This window comes from Lissotriton vulgaris, chromosome 5 (genome assembly GCF_964263255.1).
Source record: "Lissotriton vulgaris chromosome 5, aLisVul1.2, whole genome shotgun sequence".
NCBI classification, from domain to species: domain Eukaryota; kingdom Metazoa; phylum Chordata; class Amphibia; order Caudata; family Salamandridae; genus Lissotriton; species Lissotriton vulgaris.
Window position 1 is genome coordinate 1835329813 of NC_141693.1, and position 16758 is coordinate 1835346570.

At 42.0% G+C, this 16758-nt stretch overlaps 1 protein-coding gene and 1 long non-coding RNA gene across 2 annotated transcripts in view; one reads left to right on the forward strand and one right to left on the reverse strand.

The window, feature by feature from the left end:
• Window positions 1-782: 782 nt before the first annotated feature.
• LRRC46 (leucine rich repeat containing 46) overlaps window positions 783-16758 on the reverse strand; it is a 186441-nt gene continuing 170465 nt past the window's right edge. Inside the window, exons 5-8 of the mRNA XM_086924299.1 lie at window positions 12163-12272; window positions 3052-3121; window positions 2562-2725; window positions 783-1865 (exon numbers count right to left, since the gene is read on the reverse strand). Of these exons, the coding sequence (XP_086780425.1) occupies window positions 1114-1865; window positions 2562-2725; window positions 3052-3121; window positions 12163-12272 (1096 nt within the window). The 3' untranslated portion in view covers window positions 783-1113. The remainder of the gene's footprint in view (window positions 1866-2561; window positions 2726-3051; window positions 3122-12162; window positions 12273-16758) is intronic.
• Window positions 8304-8950, forward strand: LOC147717490 (uncharacterized). Its single transcript, XR_015296076.1, has 3 exons — window positions 8304-8394; window positions 8705-8809; window positions 8917-8950. It is a non-coding gene; the product is annotated as an uncharacterized LOC147717490 (long non-coding RNA).

Sequence of the window (16758 nt, forward strand, 5' to 3'; positions counted from 1 at the left end):
AGAGCAACTTACCAGCATGCAGAGGTACTGCTGAAAAGTTTCCCGATCCAGTCTGGCGCCTGGAGAATATTCAAAAGGTGAGGAATCTGCTGCTAGAAGTCTCAACCAGAAATTCACACTTTGCAAAGGAAACAGTAGAGTGCTCATCTCTGTGTTGAAAAGAAGCCTCCAAGTAGCAATTAACATACACTTGTATCTTAAGTTTAGCAAAACAATTATAAAAACTGAAGGACTGTGCAATATCTCCTGCTTTTGTAAAAAGAATAATATAACATTTTAACATCTAATTGACATACGTAGCAAAGAGTACAGCAAATGAATAGTTGATACACTTTTCTCATGCGTTTTTAATATGCTAAAGCATACCAGCAACAGTCTCATGAAAATAAATAATGATATAACAAAAGCCTATATTAATGGATCCTTATGAGCAAGAATGATTGAGCTGGCTTGTTTTGAAAAAGTAAATTTTGCCTTCGTTTGGGAATACCTGTATAGATTAAAGACGCTCTGGATCCTGTTTTATTTTTAATACAGTATTTCACTTTTAATATTTACTTGTATTTATTTTCCTTTTGGTTTGCTCACAGCCCTCATGCCACCACTTATTTCTTTTAAAATGTTTTCTTTTAGAATCTGCCTCCCATTGTACAATGCCTTCTAGTGCGGACAGCAGATGTATTTGTCCTGTTCATTATAATCGTACACCACCTCCTCTCACTGTGCCTCCACAGACGTACTTAAACGTTGCAGCAACTGCAAATTCAAGAAGAAACACGAAAGAAAAAAATGCACTTTTTTATTTTGTTAACTGTGCCAAAATAATACTTCAAAGGAAGCAAATAATACTTTCTCGCTGTACTTTTATAGCTAAAATCTTATCGCTCTGGACAGTACCACTCACTACCATGAGTGAAAAGCAGTGATGGGCCTAGGCCTTCTGCAACAGACATCATGGGCAAAAGGCTCCAGTATGTGATCCCACCCCGCAGGTCAGAGGGGCTGTGGCAGAGGCCACTGAGAGAGTAAGATCACAGCTGTCAAATCAAATGTTGAGGGGTTAGAGTTCGAATGTAGTATACGATGGTGGCAGGAAGTACTTCTGGGTTGTTCTCATTTTGGTCCCCTGCTTCCTGTTTGGGCTGGAATAGTCTTGGCTACTGGAGTTCTCGTGGGATTTAGAGAAGCCTTGTCCTTGGCAGATGATGGAGCAGATGATGGTGTATTCTTGCCCTGAGTAGCTGGAGGTGTAACCTTCTTCATAGCAGTACACGGATAACCATTCTTAGAGGTGGGCGACTGAGAGGCTTTCACTGAGACTGCAGAAACTACCTTTGCAGAAGCATGAGTTGCTGGAACTTTCTCTGAGATGGCAGGTGGTGAGGTCTTCCTAAACACATTTGAAGATGGAACCTTTGTTGCTGCAAGTGATGGTGAAGCTTTCCCAGATGCTTGTGACAATGAAGCCTTCCCAGTAGCAGGGGACAATACAGCCTTTCCAGTAGTTGGTGACAACAAAACCTTTCCAGCAGCAGGAGATGGCGAAGCCTTGCCAAGTCTGTCCCTAGTGCTGCCTGTCTTTGTGATGCCAAGTTTTGTGGGTGAGGGTTCTGCATTCATGTTTGACTTTGGCCCTCTTGAGGAAATAGTAGCTTTGAAATTACTAGTGGTTGTTCTTGGGCACTGAAGACCTTCTTTCTCGAGCAGCGAACCTGTCCTGGCTATGGAGTCTGAATGTCCTGTGACCCAGGGTGGACTTGGTAAGTCCTGAGCTTCCTCTATTCGTGATTCATGTTCTCTCAGTGCATTTCTTCTCCTCCGCTCGGAGCGCCCCAACAGCTCTTGGTGAAAAGACACAAAAAACCCTGAGCAGGGGAAGAAGATGAGAGATGTTAGCACACATTCTTGTGGCTCTGCAGAAAGTTCTGGATTTGCTTTGGGAGTCGAGGTCCTGAAAGAGCAGGAGGCTCTAGGAGTGCAGAATATTCTGAAGGGTCCAGGACCTTCTAAAAGGTGAAAGGGGCATTGGGCACAAGAGGAGGTAGGGGTTCATTGGCCTCTGGGATGCAGAAATACTCAAGAGATGCAGAAAACCAGGAGTGAAGGAAGTGCCAAGGTATCAAATTGCCAAGGGTGAGGATCGGAGTGGATCTATCAGCTTTGATGGTGGAGGAAACTCTACTGAAGGGAACTTTGACATGCATGTGGACCTGAAGTGGCTGGGAGAATCTGTTGGGAGCGGATCTTAGTGGTGAATGGTGCTATGAGGTACCAGGCAGCAGGAATCTCAATCTTGTAGGATGCTCTGAAGATGCAGGTGGCTCTGAGGTTGGGTGACATGGGACTTCACGCGATGCAGGGGACTCAGGAAAAAGGACTGAAGGAATGGCTGACTAAAGTCCCAATGTATTGGTTGAGCATAGGAGCCTCCAGACCTTGGGGAAAGATGGCAGTACAGGATTATGAGTGGTAAACCCAGGTTGGGTACTATTATAAATCGATTGTAGCTGATATAAATAACTGTTCCATATCCCTCCAAAATGTGTATATTGATTTCTTACCTCTGTTTGTATTTAAGGGGCTCATAAATTCGAAGTCCTCATCTGAGCTGTCAGCGTCACTGCTCGTGAGGTTCTCCTCTTCCTCCATATCCAGGGCACCATAGTCAGCGACAGGCTCCCCGTCCAGCTCTCGGAGACCAGGAAGGGCCTTCAGAACAGTCTCCCTGAAACAGACGTGCACCAAAAGGGTAATGCGATTACTTTACGAGATGCAAAATGAAGGTTTGGTGTGAGCCGAGAAAGTTGAGAAGTGTGCATCAGTGATATGGAGGTTGACATAGTAGTGAAAGTTATTTGCCGGTCAAAATAATTAATGACCTTTACACATAAATTATTTGTAATATGTAAACTATTACTTGATAGTGTATGGAAGAGGAAAAATGTCTGGGGGGAATGTATGAGTGGTGTGACATACTTAGGATGTGTCATCGCTTGTGTGCCAAGGAAAGCCTCTACAGTCAGTATCTGTTTAAGTGGTGATGCCTCTTACCTGTAGCTCGTATTATTGGTGCAGGGGTTTCCAGTCAGGTGCAGTATGATGAGGCCCGGAGGTAGCTCACCTGCAAATAACACAAAAGGCCTTTAAGATGTGTTAAGGGACGGTGAAAGACTCCCTACACTACTCATCTTCCTAACCTCTGATCTTGAGGTATTCTCTAAAACACTCCCCAGATCAGGAAATGTCTCTCAAACTCCCACACTGTTAACCAATGCCAAGGAGACTGCACGCACATTTTACATTATTTGAAGTACATCTAATACAATTCAGGTTGAAGGGTAGAGAAATTTTAGGGGGTCCTGGAGGCACATATACAACTAGCATTTCATAATAATATTGGATTACTACTAGTGTTGAAATACTCAGTAACCAGAAGTGGGTAAAATATGGTGAGCATCATTTAGATTACAATTATTTAAGTTGATAGTGATTGAGTAGACATGTTTGTTAGACTACTAGGCGTCAGTGTTGATGAGTCGCATGAAATATATTAACGACTAGTAAGTCTCGGGATGCCTGGCTTTCACCTTGTGGATACCCTGCCGGGGTATCTCACAGGGGAATACCAGGACGGGTTTCCTAAGCAAGCGCATAGATGCCTGCGATGTGGGCGATTTGCGCTATATAAATACATGTACATTTACATTTACATACCAGTACTCATATTATTGACATTGTTTGTATTCTAGCACTAACCTGATTTTGCAGCCTTTTTACACATCTACATACTGGGGTTGGAAGCAGGGAGAAGTGGTAGTACTGGTTTGGAATATCCTTTCCAGTTTGTGCACACATACAAACTTGCATGTTTAACAGTTTTTCACCAACTCTTCTTTAATCTCTACCCACACTGGAAAAGGTTGGAAATGTACTCCTGACAAGGTCCGCGCAATGGGTGCAATGATGGCGCGTCAAAGGCAAGCCTGTCTGCACCCGTCCGTACCTGGACAGCACCCAGTGCCACAGACCCTGGTTCCGTCAGCCTCCATCTCTACAACACCAGTATCCTCCACGCACTCAACCCCAGACGTTTCACCGCCTGCCACCTCGCATCACCGAAAAACACCACCTGCTGCAACTGCGCCTTTCCATCCCTCTGCACACTAGATCCGCCGACCGCCCAACCCTCAAGAACGGATCCGACAACCTAAGCCACATTCTACTCAACACCTCATTCCTCAAAAGGCACGCTGTGGAGATCTGGGACCTGCTTGACTCCATCTCTTCAGAGAAAAATGGATGAACCACTCCTTAGCTCCGGACATCGCAACTGCCATTCCTGATGGCTCCAAAACATCCTCAAGAACCGCGTCAACCAACCGGGAGGAGGCATCGGAATCGTACACAAAAACACCCTCTGCCTCAAAACCAGCTCCAAAGACCACTCACCCATCATGGAACACCTCTACTTCCAGATCCAGACCAATTCGAACACCACCCTTCATGGCACCTTCGTCTACAGACCTCCCGGAACCCACCAGGCCAATCAGTGAAGCCATAGCCGACTTCATCGTTGACCACGCTCTCGCCTCAACAGACTACATTCTCCTATGCAACCTCAATTTCCACCTAGACAACCTTGATGACCCCAAAACCTCATCCCTACTGGAGAACTTCCCCATCATCCCATCCAAAGTCATTGAGAAAGCCATCAATGTCCAGCTTTCAGAGTTCATCGAAACAAACCGCATCCTGGACCTCTCCTAATTGGGCTTTAGAAGCAACCACAGCACTGAGACCGCTCTCATCGCCGCTACAGACGACATACACATCCTCGTCGACTGAGGCGAGATTGCTGCCCTTATCCTACTAAACCTCTCAGCCGCCTTTGACACCATCTCCCACAACACCCTCTGCGCAAGACCACGACACCGGCAACCGCGTCAAAGCCCTAGAATGTATCCGCTCCTTCCTCACCGGCTGAACACAGAGAGTCAGACTACCATTGTTCATCTCATAACCCACAGAGATCAGCTGCAGAGTGCCTCAGGGATCCTCATGGAACCCCACCCTCTTCAACATCTACATGGCCCCACGAGCAGCCATGGTCAGAAGCCACAGACTCAACATTGTCACCGAAGACACCCAGCTGGTTCTCTCCCTCACAGACTCACCCACAGCCGCCATGAGGAACTTCTACAATGGGATGAAGGCAGTCGCCACCTGGATGAAGGACAGCTGCCTCAAGCTCAACTCAGACAAGACCGCAGTCCTCATCTTGGACTCCACTCCCTCCACCTCGGATGACTCCTAATGGCCCGCACCATTCATAAACCCCCTACACCCATGCATGAAACCTCAGCATCATCCTGGACTCCTCGCTCTCAATAAACCGCCAAATCAAGGCTGTCTCGTCCTGCTGCTTTCTAATTCTCAAGTGGATCCCCACCGAGTCCAGGAAAACTGTCACCCATGCACTCATCAGCACCACCCAGAAACTCCTAAAGAAGCTGCAGAACATCCAGAACACCATCGCCAGACTCATCCTGAACATCTCACGCCGCAGCCACATCACCAGTCACCTGAGAGGCCTTCACTGGCTACCTATCAACAAAAGAATTACCTTCAAGCTCCTCATTGTTACAACATAGATCTATGCACACGTCAATTTATGGCAGTAAAATACTGTGAGTAATCACAGTCTAAAAGTAACACAAATAATGTATGTAGCCGAAGTCTTGATAGAAGTATTTCTTTCAAATCTGTTTTAATCACATTGCCCAGCCAACACATGTTTCGTCAGGGCACATCGCCCACGACTTCATCAGGGCTCTACAAGATGTACAATGGTTGCATGTTACAAACATGTAATTGAATCAATTACATCACCACTATTTTATCTGTATTAATGTATACCAGTGACAGCATTTGTGAGCACACAGACCAAACCCAAAGGACAGCATCCCACGCTGTGTGCGAGTTATGTGAAGTGTGTGAAGATGTCATATAGCCATGCATTTTCATGCTACCAACGTTATTTGTCCTATAAAACATGTTTAGTGCACAAGGATATATACAGTGCAAGCATCTGGACACAAATCCAATATTTACAATATTTAAAATACTTCAGATATCAATATATTATATTAAATTAAAGTCTCTGAAAACAGGGGCTATCATTTAACTCAGTAACCTCTGCTGCATGCATTAGTGAAGAGAAAAAAATTTCACAGATAAAAAGGAAACAAAGAAGAGCACCCTATGTCACTGCACCACAAGTGCATCTTACCCGAAGGCAGTAGTTGCCGCGTTTGGTCTACTGTGAAAAAATAATGTCAAGGACATTATCAGTCACATTTGCTTTACAATCAAACACAATAGTTCCTTCCACCTAACAAGCACCCGTAATACATAAGAGAGTCCTACCTCTCTGCCGGTTGTTCTTCCGTCCCGGCTGCCAGGTGAAAAATGAGTGGTCTTGCCGAGATAAGTCAACAGCACGTCTCGTGTTTAGCGCCAGAAAGCAATACGCTGGGGAGGGAAGCACAGGTTTACCTTCTGTAAGTAGCTCGTATATAAAGTCTTTATACCTTCGCTATGCACAACTGACAACCTAGTATGCTTATCCTCGTTCTGTACAACGAGGTGTAGCCAAAATTAATTGTAGATACCACAACGGTATCATTCGGTTACGTAAAGCGTCTAAACACATTGTACCCGTTCCCGCTCGTTCCAGTGAGACTCTTAGCAAAATCAAGTCTAAACACATACAGATAACTTCCAGGTACCGTCCGTTAGACCCCCAAACTATTATACAGCGTGTCTCAATGTGACACTTACCCGTCGGCAGTTTTCCAAGTATACCGCAGCCACCCGCTTCTCCGCGTGTAAATGTCAAAGTGTCAGTTCCGATGTTCTTCTCACATCAAATACTCTTAGCGGATCTAGACCGCTGACCTAATTCGTTTGAAAACGGAAGTAGTGTCAACTGGAAGTGAGTACCCGCTATTCCAACCGTAATAGTCGACCAAGGCTGATCCTCTTCAATAAGTATGTACAATGACATATCATCATATATAATTCAATGACAATTATTTAGAATTGTATAAGAGTCAAGCCTCCGAGCAAAAACGGGACAAATCATATGGTACGCTCGACGTTATTTCCGATTCATTATAGTCTACCACAATGTCAGGTCCATATCTGTCTGACAAACAAGCTATCTCACTACATTTCATCAAGAAATAACTGTTATTTTAAATCTTTACAGTGACTATGAGGAGACGGGGCATATCCACCATAATACGCTCGATGTTTCCATTCTGTGATTTCATTATTCTCGATGTCAGATCCATATACGTCTGACAATATAACCTCCCCAACACAATATATCCTTAAACTTAGACATAATCTCTTAAAGGGAGAGAGGAAACGAGAGCTAAGCTACTCAATGTGTCATGTCATATCAGTAATTTGATCATAAGAAGCCAAAGCGGATAGTTTAGAGAAAGTTATAATTGGTGAATACAATGATGTTTGACTATATACGTGGTAAATACTTATGTGGTTTGGAACTGTGTGAACGTATGGCACTGTTATTTATAACATGACAGTTACAGTCGCTGGAAGCTGGGTTTCAACAACTTGAGCACAGACATGGGATCATATCTGTTGTTCTCACATAAGTCACAATGTATTCACCAATTATAACTTTCTCTAAACTATCCGCTTTGGCTTCTTATGATCAAATTACTGATATGACATGACACATTGAGTAGCTTAGCTCTCGTTTCCTCTCTCACTTTAAGAGATTATGTCTAAGTTTAAGGATATATTGTGTTGGGGAGGTTATATTGTCAGACGTATATGGATCTGACATCGAGAATAATGAAATCACAGAATGGAAACGTCAAGCATATTATGATGGATATGCCCCGTCTCCTCATAGTCACTGTAAAGATTTAAAATAACTGTTATTACTTGATGAAATGTAGTGAGTTAGCTTGTTTGTCAGACGGATATGGACCTGACATTGTGGTAGACTATAATGAATCGGAAATAACGTCGAGCGTACCATATGATTTGTCCCGTTTTTGCTCGGAGGCTTGACTCTTATACAATTCTAAATAATTGTCATTGAATTATATATGATGATATGTCGTTGTACATACTTATTAAAGAGGACCAGCCTTGGTCGACTATTATGGTCGGAATCGTGTGTACTCACTTCCGGTTGACACTACTTCCGCTTTCAAACGAATTAGGTCAGCGGTCTAGATCCGTTAGAGTATTTGATGTGAGAAGAACATCGGACCTGACACTTCCGCATTTACACGCTGGGAAGCGGGTGGCAGCGGTACTCAGGCTGCGGTATACTTGGAAAACTGCTGACGGGTAAGTGTCACATTGAGACACGCTGTATAATAGTTTGGGGGTCTAACGGACGGTACCTGAAAGTTATCCGTATGTGTTTAGACTTGATTTTGCTAAGAGTCTCACTAGAACGAGCGGGAACGGGTACAATGTGTTTAGACTGCTTTACGTAACCGAATGATACCGTCGTGGTATCTTAAATTAATTTTGGCTACACCTCGTTGTACAGAACGAGGATAAGCATACTAGGTTGTCAGTTGTGCATAGCGAAGGTATAAAGACTTTATATATGAGCTACTTACAGAAGGTAAACCTGTGCTTCCCTCTCCAGCGTATTGCTTTCTGGCACTAAACACGAGACGTGCTGTTGACTTATCTCGGCAAGACCACTCATTTTTCACCTGGCAGCCGGGACGGAAGTACAACCGGCAGAGAGGTATGTTTCTCTTATGCATTACGGGTGCTCGTTAGGTGGAAGGAACTATTGTGTTTGATTGTAAAGCAAATGTGACTGATAATGTCCTTGACATTATTTTTTCACAGTAGACCAAACGCGGCAACTACTGCCTTCGGGTAAGATGCACTTGTGGTGCAGTGACATAGGGTGCACTTCTTTGTTTCCTTTCTATCTGTGCTCTTTTCTCTTCACTAATGCATGCACCAGAGGTTACTGAGTTAAATGATAGCCCCTGTTTTCAGAGACTTTAATTTAATATAATATATTGATATCTGAAGTATTTTAAATATATTATAAATATTGGATGTGTGTCCAGATGCTTGCACTGTATATATCCTTGTGCACTAAACATGTTTTATAGGACAAATAACGTTGGCAGCATGAAAATGCATGCCTATATGACATCTTCACACACTTCACATAACTCGCACACAGCGTGGGATGCTGTCCTTTGGGTTTGGTCTGTGTGCTCACAAATGCTGTCACTGGTATACATTAATACAGATAAAATAGTGGTGATGTAATTGGTTCAATTACATGTTTGTAACATGCAACCATTGTACATCTTGTAGAGCCCTGATGAAGTCGTGGGCGATGTGCCCTGACGAAACACGTGTTGGCTGGGCGATGTGATTAAAACAGATTTGAAAGAAATACTTCTATCAAGACTTCGGCTACATACATTATTTGTGTTACTTTCAGACTGTGATTACTTACAGTCTTTTACTGCCATAAATTGACGTGTGCACAGATCTATGTTGTAACAATGTTATATGGATTTTGGTCCTAATGAGAGGTTAAAGGTTGTGCTCTTTTCTGTGGGACCGTATGAAAGTTACTGAAGAACTGATAAATTACGTTACCCACGGGAGGCGCCTTGTTCTGGTCGACACAACAAAAACCGGTTTCTTGTTTTGACCTTCAAGCTCCTCACACATGCCTACAAAGCCCTCCACAACAGTAGACCTGCATACCACAACCACCGCCTCTCCTTCTAGACTCCCACCAGACATCTCCACTCTGCCCAACTGGCCCTGGCCACCATCCCGCCGATCCGCAAGACCACACCGGAGGAAGTTCCTTCTTCTACCTCGTTGCAAAGACTTGGAACTCCTTGCTTCTACACCTCAGGCAAACAACATCGCTGCCGCAATTTAGGAAGGACCTCAAGACCTGTTTCTGCAACTGAATCGCAGACCCTCCTACCCTTCTCACCACCTTGAGACCCTAACGGGTGAGTAGTCGCTCTTTACAAGAAATTTGATTGAACGGCAGAAGTAAAACATTTTGCAGGGTGGGAAAAAAGGTTTAGGGAAAGTACATTTCCAAAGGCTCAACAGATTTTAGCATGAGCAAATATATACATGCAAATTTGCTCACACTAAAATGCAGTTCACAAACTTTTTCTAGGAGTGTGGTTTCCAAGTCTACTTTTCTAAATGTTTGTGAATTCATGAAAGGTATAAATCTGCACTAACGCAAGATTAAATTCCATAGGTTCAATTTTGTGACTTTCTTTAATAATTAGGCCCCTAATTATGTTTGGTGTTAGCCAAAAGTTTTGGTTGTATTAAAATGATATATATTAAAAAATTTATATATGTTTAACTTCACTGTGAGTAACGGTATTCTGCCATTTCACAGGCAGCACATTGCATTCAACGTAGTTTCCTTTAGTGCCAGGGACTACTATGGCAATGTGTGGTTTTTGAGACCAAAACTGTTTTGTGTTTTTAGCCAAAGATTTGTTACATTGGTGAGAGCCCAGGAGCTTTCACAATAAAGTTTTACAAAAGTTCTATCAAAACAAAACATGCCTTGACAAAACCAAAAGGGTGGCAATCGGTGCCCGACCAATTGTCTCTGGAAACGCTCAGGAGATTTTCACATGAGCACACATACACATGCATATTTGCTCACACTAAAATGCAGCTCACAAAGTTTAGTTTCCAGGCCTACTTTTCTATAATTCTTTTGAATTGGTTTCCAGGCCTACTTTCCTAAATTATTTTGAATTCATGAAAGTTTTAAATCTGCACTAACGCAAGGATAAATACCATATGGGCAATTTTTGACTTTTTAAAATAATTGGGCCCCTATTTGTGTTTAGTGTTAGCTAAGACATTAAAATTAGATATATTTATAAATTCCTACACGGTTAACTTCACTGAGAGTGTGGGTGTCCTGCAATTTCACAAGGAGCACATTGCATTCAAAGTAGCTGCCTTCAGTTCTATGGACTACTATGGCAATGTGTAGTTTTTGAGACCAAAAAACATTTGTTCTTTTAGCCAAAGTTTTTGATAAATTGGCGAGAGCCAATGAGCTTACACAACAATAAAGTTTTACACAAACTCTGTCCTAACAAAACATGCATTAACAAAACCAAAAAGGTGGCAATCAGTGACAGACCTATTGTCTTTGGCAATGCTAGTTTATTTTATTTTGTAGTTTTCTATAACCTTACTGAAGTTGGTTTTAGACTAATTTTCCATTATTATTATTTATGGGAAATGCCAGCAGGTCTCAAACACATTTTACTATGATGATTAAAGATATGGTACCTAAAATTGCACAGTTTAACAAAATGTTTTTCTTACAGTGGTTATTTTATGTGTACATTCTGTTTTGAAAGCTGATCATCATCAATTTTAAGTTCTGTCTTCTTTGAATATTTGCATTTAATCAGAGAGGGTTCTGGGAGCATTATAGATAGCCTTAAACTGTTAACCTTTGCAAACATGTGTGCACATTTTTATACTGGAATCACTGTCGGTAATGCAAGGATTTCCTTAGAGCACTCACCCTATTAATAAGAGCTTTTCATTAATGAGCCATAAATACATGTTTGAACAGCATCATCATAAGGATAAAAATCTTACTTTAACTTCAGACAATGCTCTTTCACATATCCATATTGTTGTGCTGTAAACTGGCAGCCTAAGTGCTGCAGGGTTTGTGCCCACTTGTCCAAAGGACAAAATAAACATGATAACTTGATGGACTTGACCCCAAAATATATGTCCTAAGCATTGAGCAATGGGAATTCTATGCCTCTGATAAGAACATATTCTAGGCTAGTAGATCTTCAGTTGTTGTGTACTTGGAAAAACTTGTGATCTCAAGTGCAAAGCTTGGGGATTCCTAAATTCACACACCTTTTGGGATGTAGGTAAGGAGTTTTAGTCCAGCATTATGTACATGCTCCACTGTTGTTTTTTGGTGGGGTACCCATCCTGGATGAGATTCAGAATGGAAGCATCAACTTATTCGAAGGGTTGTGGCTTCTAAAGAGGCACTGAGAAGGGGTTGAAACAGTCAAGACCTCATACCAGTGTCCAAATTGTCAATCTGATTATCGGATACGTCCAGAAACTGCAGGCGCTGCAGGGATCGGAGATTTTTCAGCTTCTGTATATGGTTTTGTGCCAAGGTTAGGAACCTGTAAAATGTAAAGTCTTAGATAAGAAATGTATACAGGAACATCTTACCATCAAGCAGGAGCTCGGTACATGTGCTAAGGTAAGGGCTATGTCAGGAAATAAGCAGGAACCCCTTCCCATCACCTTCGCGAGGATGCAGGAACAGCTTTTCCCCTTCAGCGTGGACAGTACTATTGAGAAGCCTTAAGTGTTGTGTGTACTGTCTTCTGGCATCAGAGCTATATGGCTCTAAAAAGGGAAATACAGATGATGTTCTGAGTGGGACCAAAGACAGGATTGGCACTGGACGTTATCCATGTTGCTTTTAAGAGTAGGTGAGAGTTAAGACTACTTGGAAAAGTGGTAGTTCGTTTTAGAGATAGGGATGTCCTCAACATGAAATTTCAGATATAACAATACTTAAAATTCCACATCCTGAAGAGCCAGAGAACGGAGAGTTTCGGAGGATAAGGAATCAAAGGAATAGAAGGCTATGGTTGGTAAATGTGATAAGCACCATATATTGCCAATTCAGAAACAACAGTAGTAGTTCAGGGAAACCTTCTTCTGAGCGACAGTCCGACATTTTAGATGGGCTGCAGGACCTAAAGACATGATCAAAGGTACAACACACATCAGAGGTTACATATGACATCTACCGTAGGCAAACAGGTAAAGCATGAATCTGCACCCACACCCACTAGAGTACAACCATGGGTAAACCCCTACACTGTTCAAAACACATCACCCACACTTATTGTGAAACAGGAATTAGTTGCATGACCTTCCTACGCTATTTTTCCCATAATTTCCTCTATTGAGAAAAGTCACAGTTGCAGACCAAAGTCTACCAGAAGCTCCAGGATGGCAATTAATTGGTGTATGCTGTGCCATGCATAACATGCATAACTTGAGCACTCAAAGCCTTTGACTGACTGTTACTACCACGACGTAACTCTTGGGCAGAAAATGAGCTAAAAGGAGCGCAAGGGTCATGTTACTTTATACTTACTCTGGTTAGGCCTTGAACAAAAAAATACCCTCACCTTTTTAATTCAGAAAGTGGACTGAAACTCTTTACTCTCACCCTTTTAAGCCAATTGATAGTGATTGAAAAGTAACACCGTACCCACATCCATGTAAGGCTTGGGCAGAAAATGAGCTAAGTGGAGGGTAATCATGCTTCTTTATCCTTACTCTGGTTAGGCCTTGAACAAAAATATACCATCACCCTTTTAATTCAGAAAGTGAGCTGAAACTCTTTACTCTCACCCTTGTAAAGCCTTTGTATAAATTGCAATCAAGAAGTAACACCCTGCCCACATACATAGAAGGCTTTGCTCAGAAAATGATCATGAGCACGCCACACTTTAGTAAGGCCTTTGTCAGAAACACATTTATGTAAGGCTTGGACAGGAAGCAAGCAAGATCACCTAATTCAAACTCATTGGAAGTCTTGGAAAGAACGTGATGTCAAAAGATGAACGTGAACACATAATGCTCCCCCATATAAGGTCTATTCAGAATGTAAACATGAGCACCGAACCCACACCTATAGATCGAACGGGACAGAATGTGAATGGATCCCCTTACTCCCATGGTCTTTGAGTAAAAAGTGAGTTGGAATGGACTACATGAGGAAGAGCCAACAGAAAAGCATAAGGACACAGAACAGATACTAATCAGCAGAGAATGGCAATTCTCCAAGCAAAGTGAAATGAGAATCAAGATTTCATTATAGACACTAAGGCTAACATTATGCATTATAACCTTTAATTGCCACTCTGCAGCACCTTTAAATAAGTACAACACACCAAAACACTAGAACTAGAAAGAACACTCTAGTTCATAAATATGCGTGGTCAACATTCCCCTTCTTTTAATTTACGGGCATCCTCTTCTTTTCGCTTCCTTTTCCTCCTCTTCTATCCGCCATGATCTCCAAATCCTCTCTCACTATTCTGTTGAGAATAACAAAACAAACCATCAACATTTGTCTATCGACATCTTCTCAAATGTGCATCCAAGCTTTAATGCAATTCATTAATAATATATTACCTTAAGAAAAAAACAGAAACAACAGAATTATCCTATCAAACCAAAAGTTACAATGCTATACCTCAGACATAAAATAATCCAGATTTTCAAATTCATATTTTTATCCTTCTTAGGGTGAGTTGGGGGGGATAAAGTTAGCCTCTGTGTCTTTAATGAAATCTTGATTCTCATTTCACTTTGTTTGGAGAATCGCCATTTCATTTCAAACCTTTTAGAATCACATTAGACACATGCTTTAGTGGTCTAAATTAGTGCTTAACAAAAACTCCTACATTAGACCAATCTGCAGCTTTTAATATTTCCTCCAATCTACCTCCGCTCAATTAAACTTTACTTGCTCCTGCGCCTCTTACAGAATACGCCTTGTACTACTCCTCGTCAACACCACTCTCTCATTACATTCTTTACCCATCTAGCAATAGTTGCTGGACTTACCACTCCATTAGGTTTCACATATGATATCAATAATTGATTCTCTCCATGCCTTCTGAATTCCAACATTCCGTTTTCATATTCATACATACATTCCACTACGCACAACTTCTCTTCTTCAAAGTTTGGATAAAGAATAGTCTCCAACATCGTTTTTATCCTTTTCCAAATTTCAAAATACACACCGTCTGGTGCTATTACCTTGTTATTTACCTCCAATGCTCGCACATCTGATACTCTTCTACATGAAACCAAGAATAACAAAGTTGCCAACTTTCCTGAAAGACTTTTCAAATCCAAGTGCCTATTTGCTGGCCGCTGAAAAACAAACTCAACACCACGTTGACATCACACAGCACATTGTACCTTGCCTTAGGTGGTCTCTTCAATCTCATACTCTTCATAACCCTACAATCCATAATATTTCTCCCAACTGACTTGTTGTCCACAAGTGCAAGTCCTGTTGAAACACCTGACCTATAGCAATTAATTGATCTGTAACCTAAACCTTCCTCAAACTTCTCTACCAAAACATTTACCACCTCAACTACAGGAGCTTCCATGGGATACAGACTCCTTTCCATGCACCAACGAACCCATATTCTCCAAATTCCTCTATACCTACTCCTTGTTCCTGGTGCCCAAGATGCTTCCAATAAAACTGCAGCCTTATCTGAAAGTCCTCTGAAACTGCTACATCTTCTAACACTCTTCAGACAAGAAGGTTCAGCACCTTGCTCTGCACCAAAGGATGCTCCTCTCCTCCTATATTCTTTAAACGTCCTTCTTTTGCTGGAATCAAATAAGGTTCTGAACAAGCCTGCTCCATCACTGATGGAAACCATACCAGTGACACCCAAAACGAAGTTACCAACACTATCTGACATTTCTCATGTCTCACTTCAATAAATCTTTCTGCATCATTGCAAATGGGGGAAAGGCATACGCCCTCTTTCCAGCCCAAACTTGCTGGGATGCATCCACTGCTAATGCCAAAAGGGTCCACTCTCCAATTGAAATACCGCTCCACCTAATAAGTCAAACGGCTCGCAAACAAGTCCATCTTAAGTGGACCCAACAATGAGTCTATCTTTCTGAAACTCTTCACATCCAATTTTCAATCGCTGAAGTCCTTCAAATGCCTTAAATTCCAATCTGCTATCTGATTAATCTCTTCCAGCAAATACTCTGCTCTCACCTCTATTTTGTGTTCTAAACTAAAATTCCAGAACTCCAGCGCCAAGTTCACCAATCCTTTGGATCTTGTTCCTCCCAGTCTGTTTATATACATCACTGCTGAAACATTGTCCAGCCTTATCATCACAGATTGCCCACACAGAATATTCCTGAAACTCTTCACTGCATATAAACCTGCAGTCAACTCCAAACAACGTATGTGTCCTGAGCTCTCTTCCTTTGTCCAAGGTCCACCTGTCTGTACTACTCCTAAACAAGCTCCCCATCCATTCAAGTTCGCATCCATCTCCAAAACAAAATTTGGTCCATTTCCAAAAATTGCGCGTCCATTCTACGCATCCAAATTGGTCATCCACCACTCCAATTCTTTTTTCGTCAATGAGATCAGATCTGCATACCATAACCCTTTTCTCAATGCCTCCAGTTCCACCCTCTACAAAGCTCAATAGTGATGGGGTCCTGAAAAAACGCCTGTATTGATGAAGACAATAAACCTACTATCCTCACCAAGTCTCTTAATGTCATAGAGTCTCTCCTCATGCTCAACTTTATCTCTTTCTTTATCAACCTCACCTTCCTTTCTGGCAACAAGAGCATACACTTCACCGTATCTACCTGAAAACCCAAAAACTCAATTGTTTGACTTGTAATCAGAAAAGACTTTTCCAAGTTCACTACAAAACCTGAACTCTTTAATAACCTAATAACATTCCTCAAATTCCTTTCCAACTCTCTCTGATCCGGACTCATCAACAAAATGTTTTCTAAATAGATTAACATTCGCACACCTCTCTCTGCCGAAAAAAAGGACATGACCAC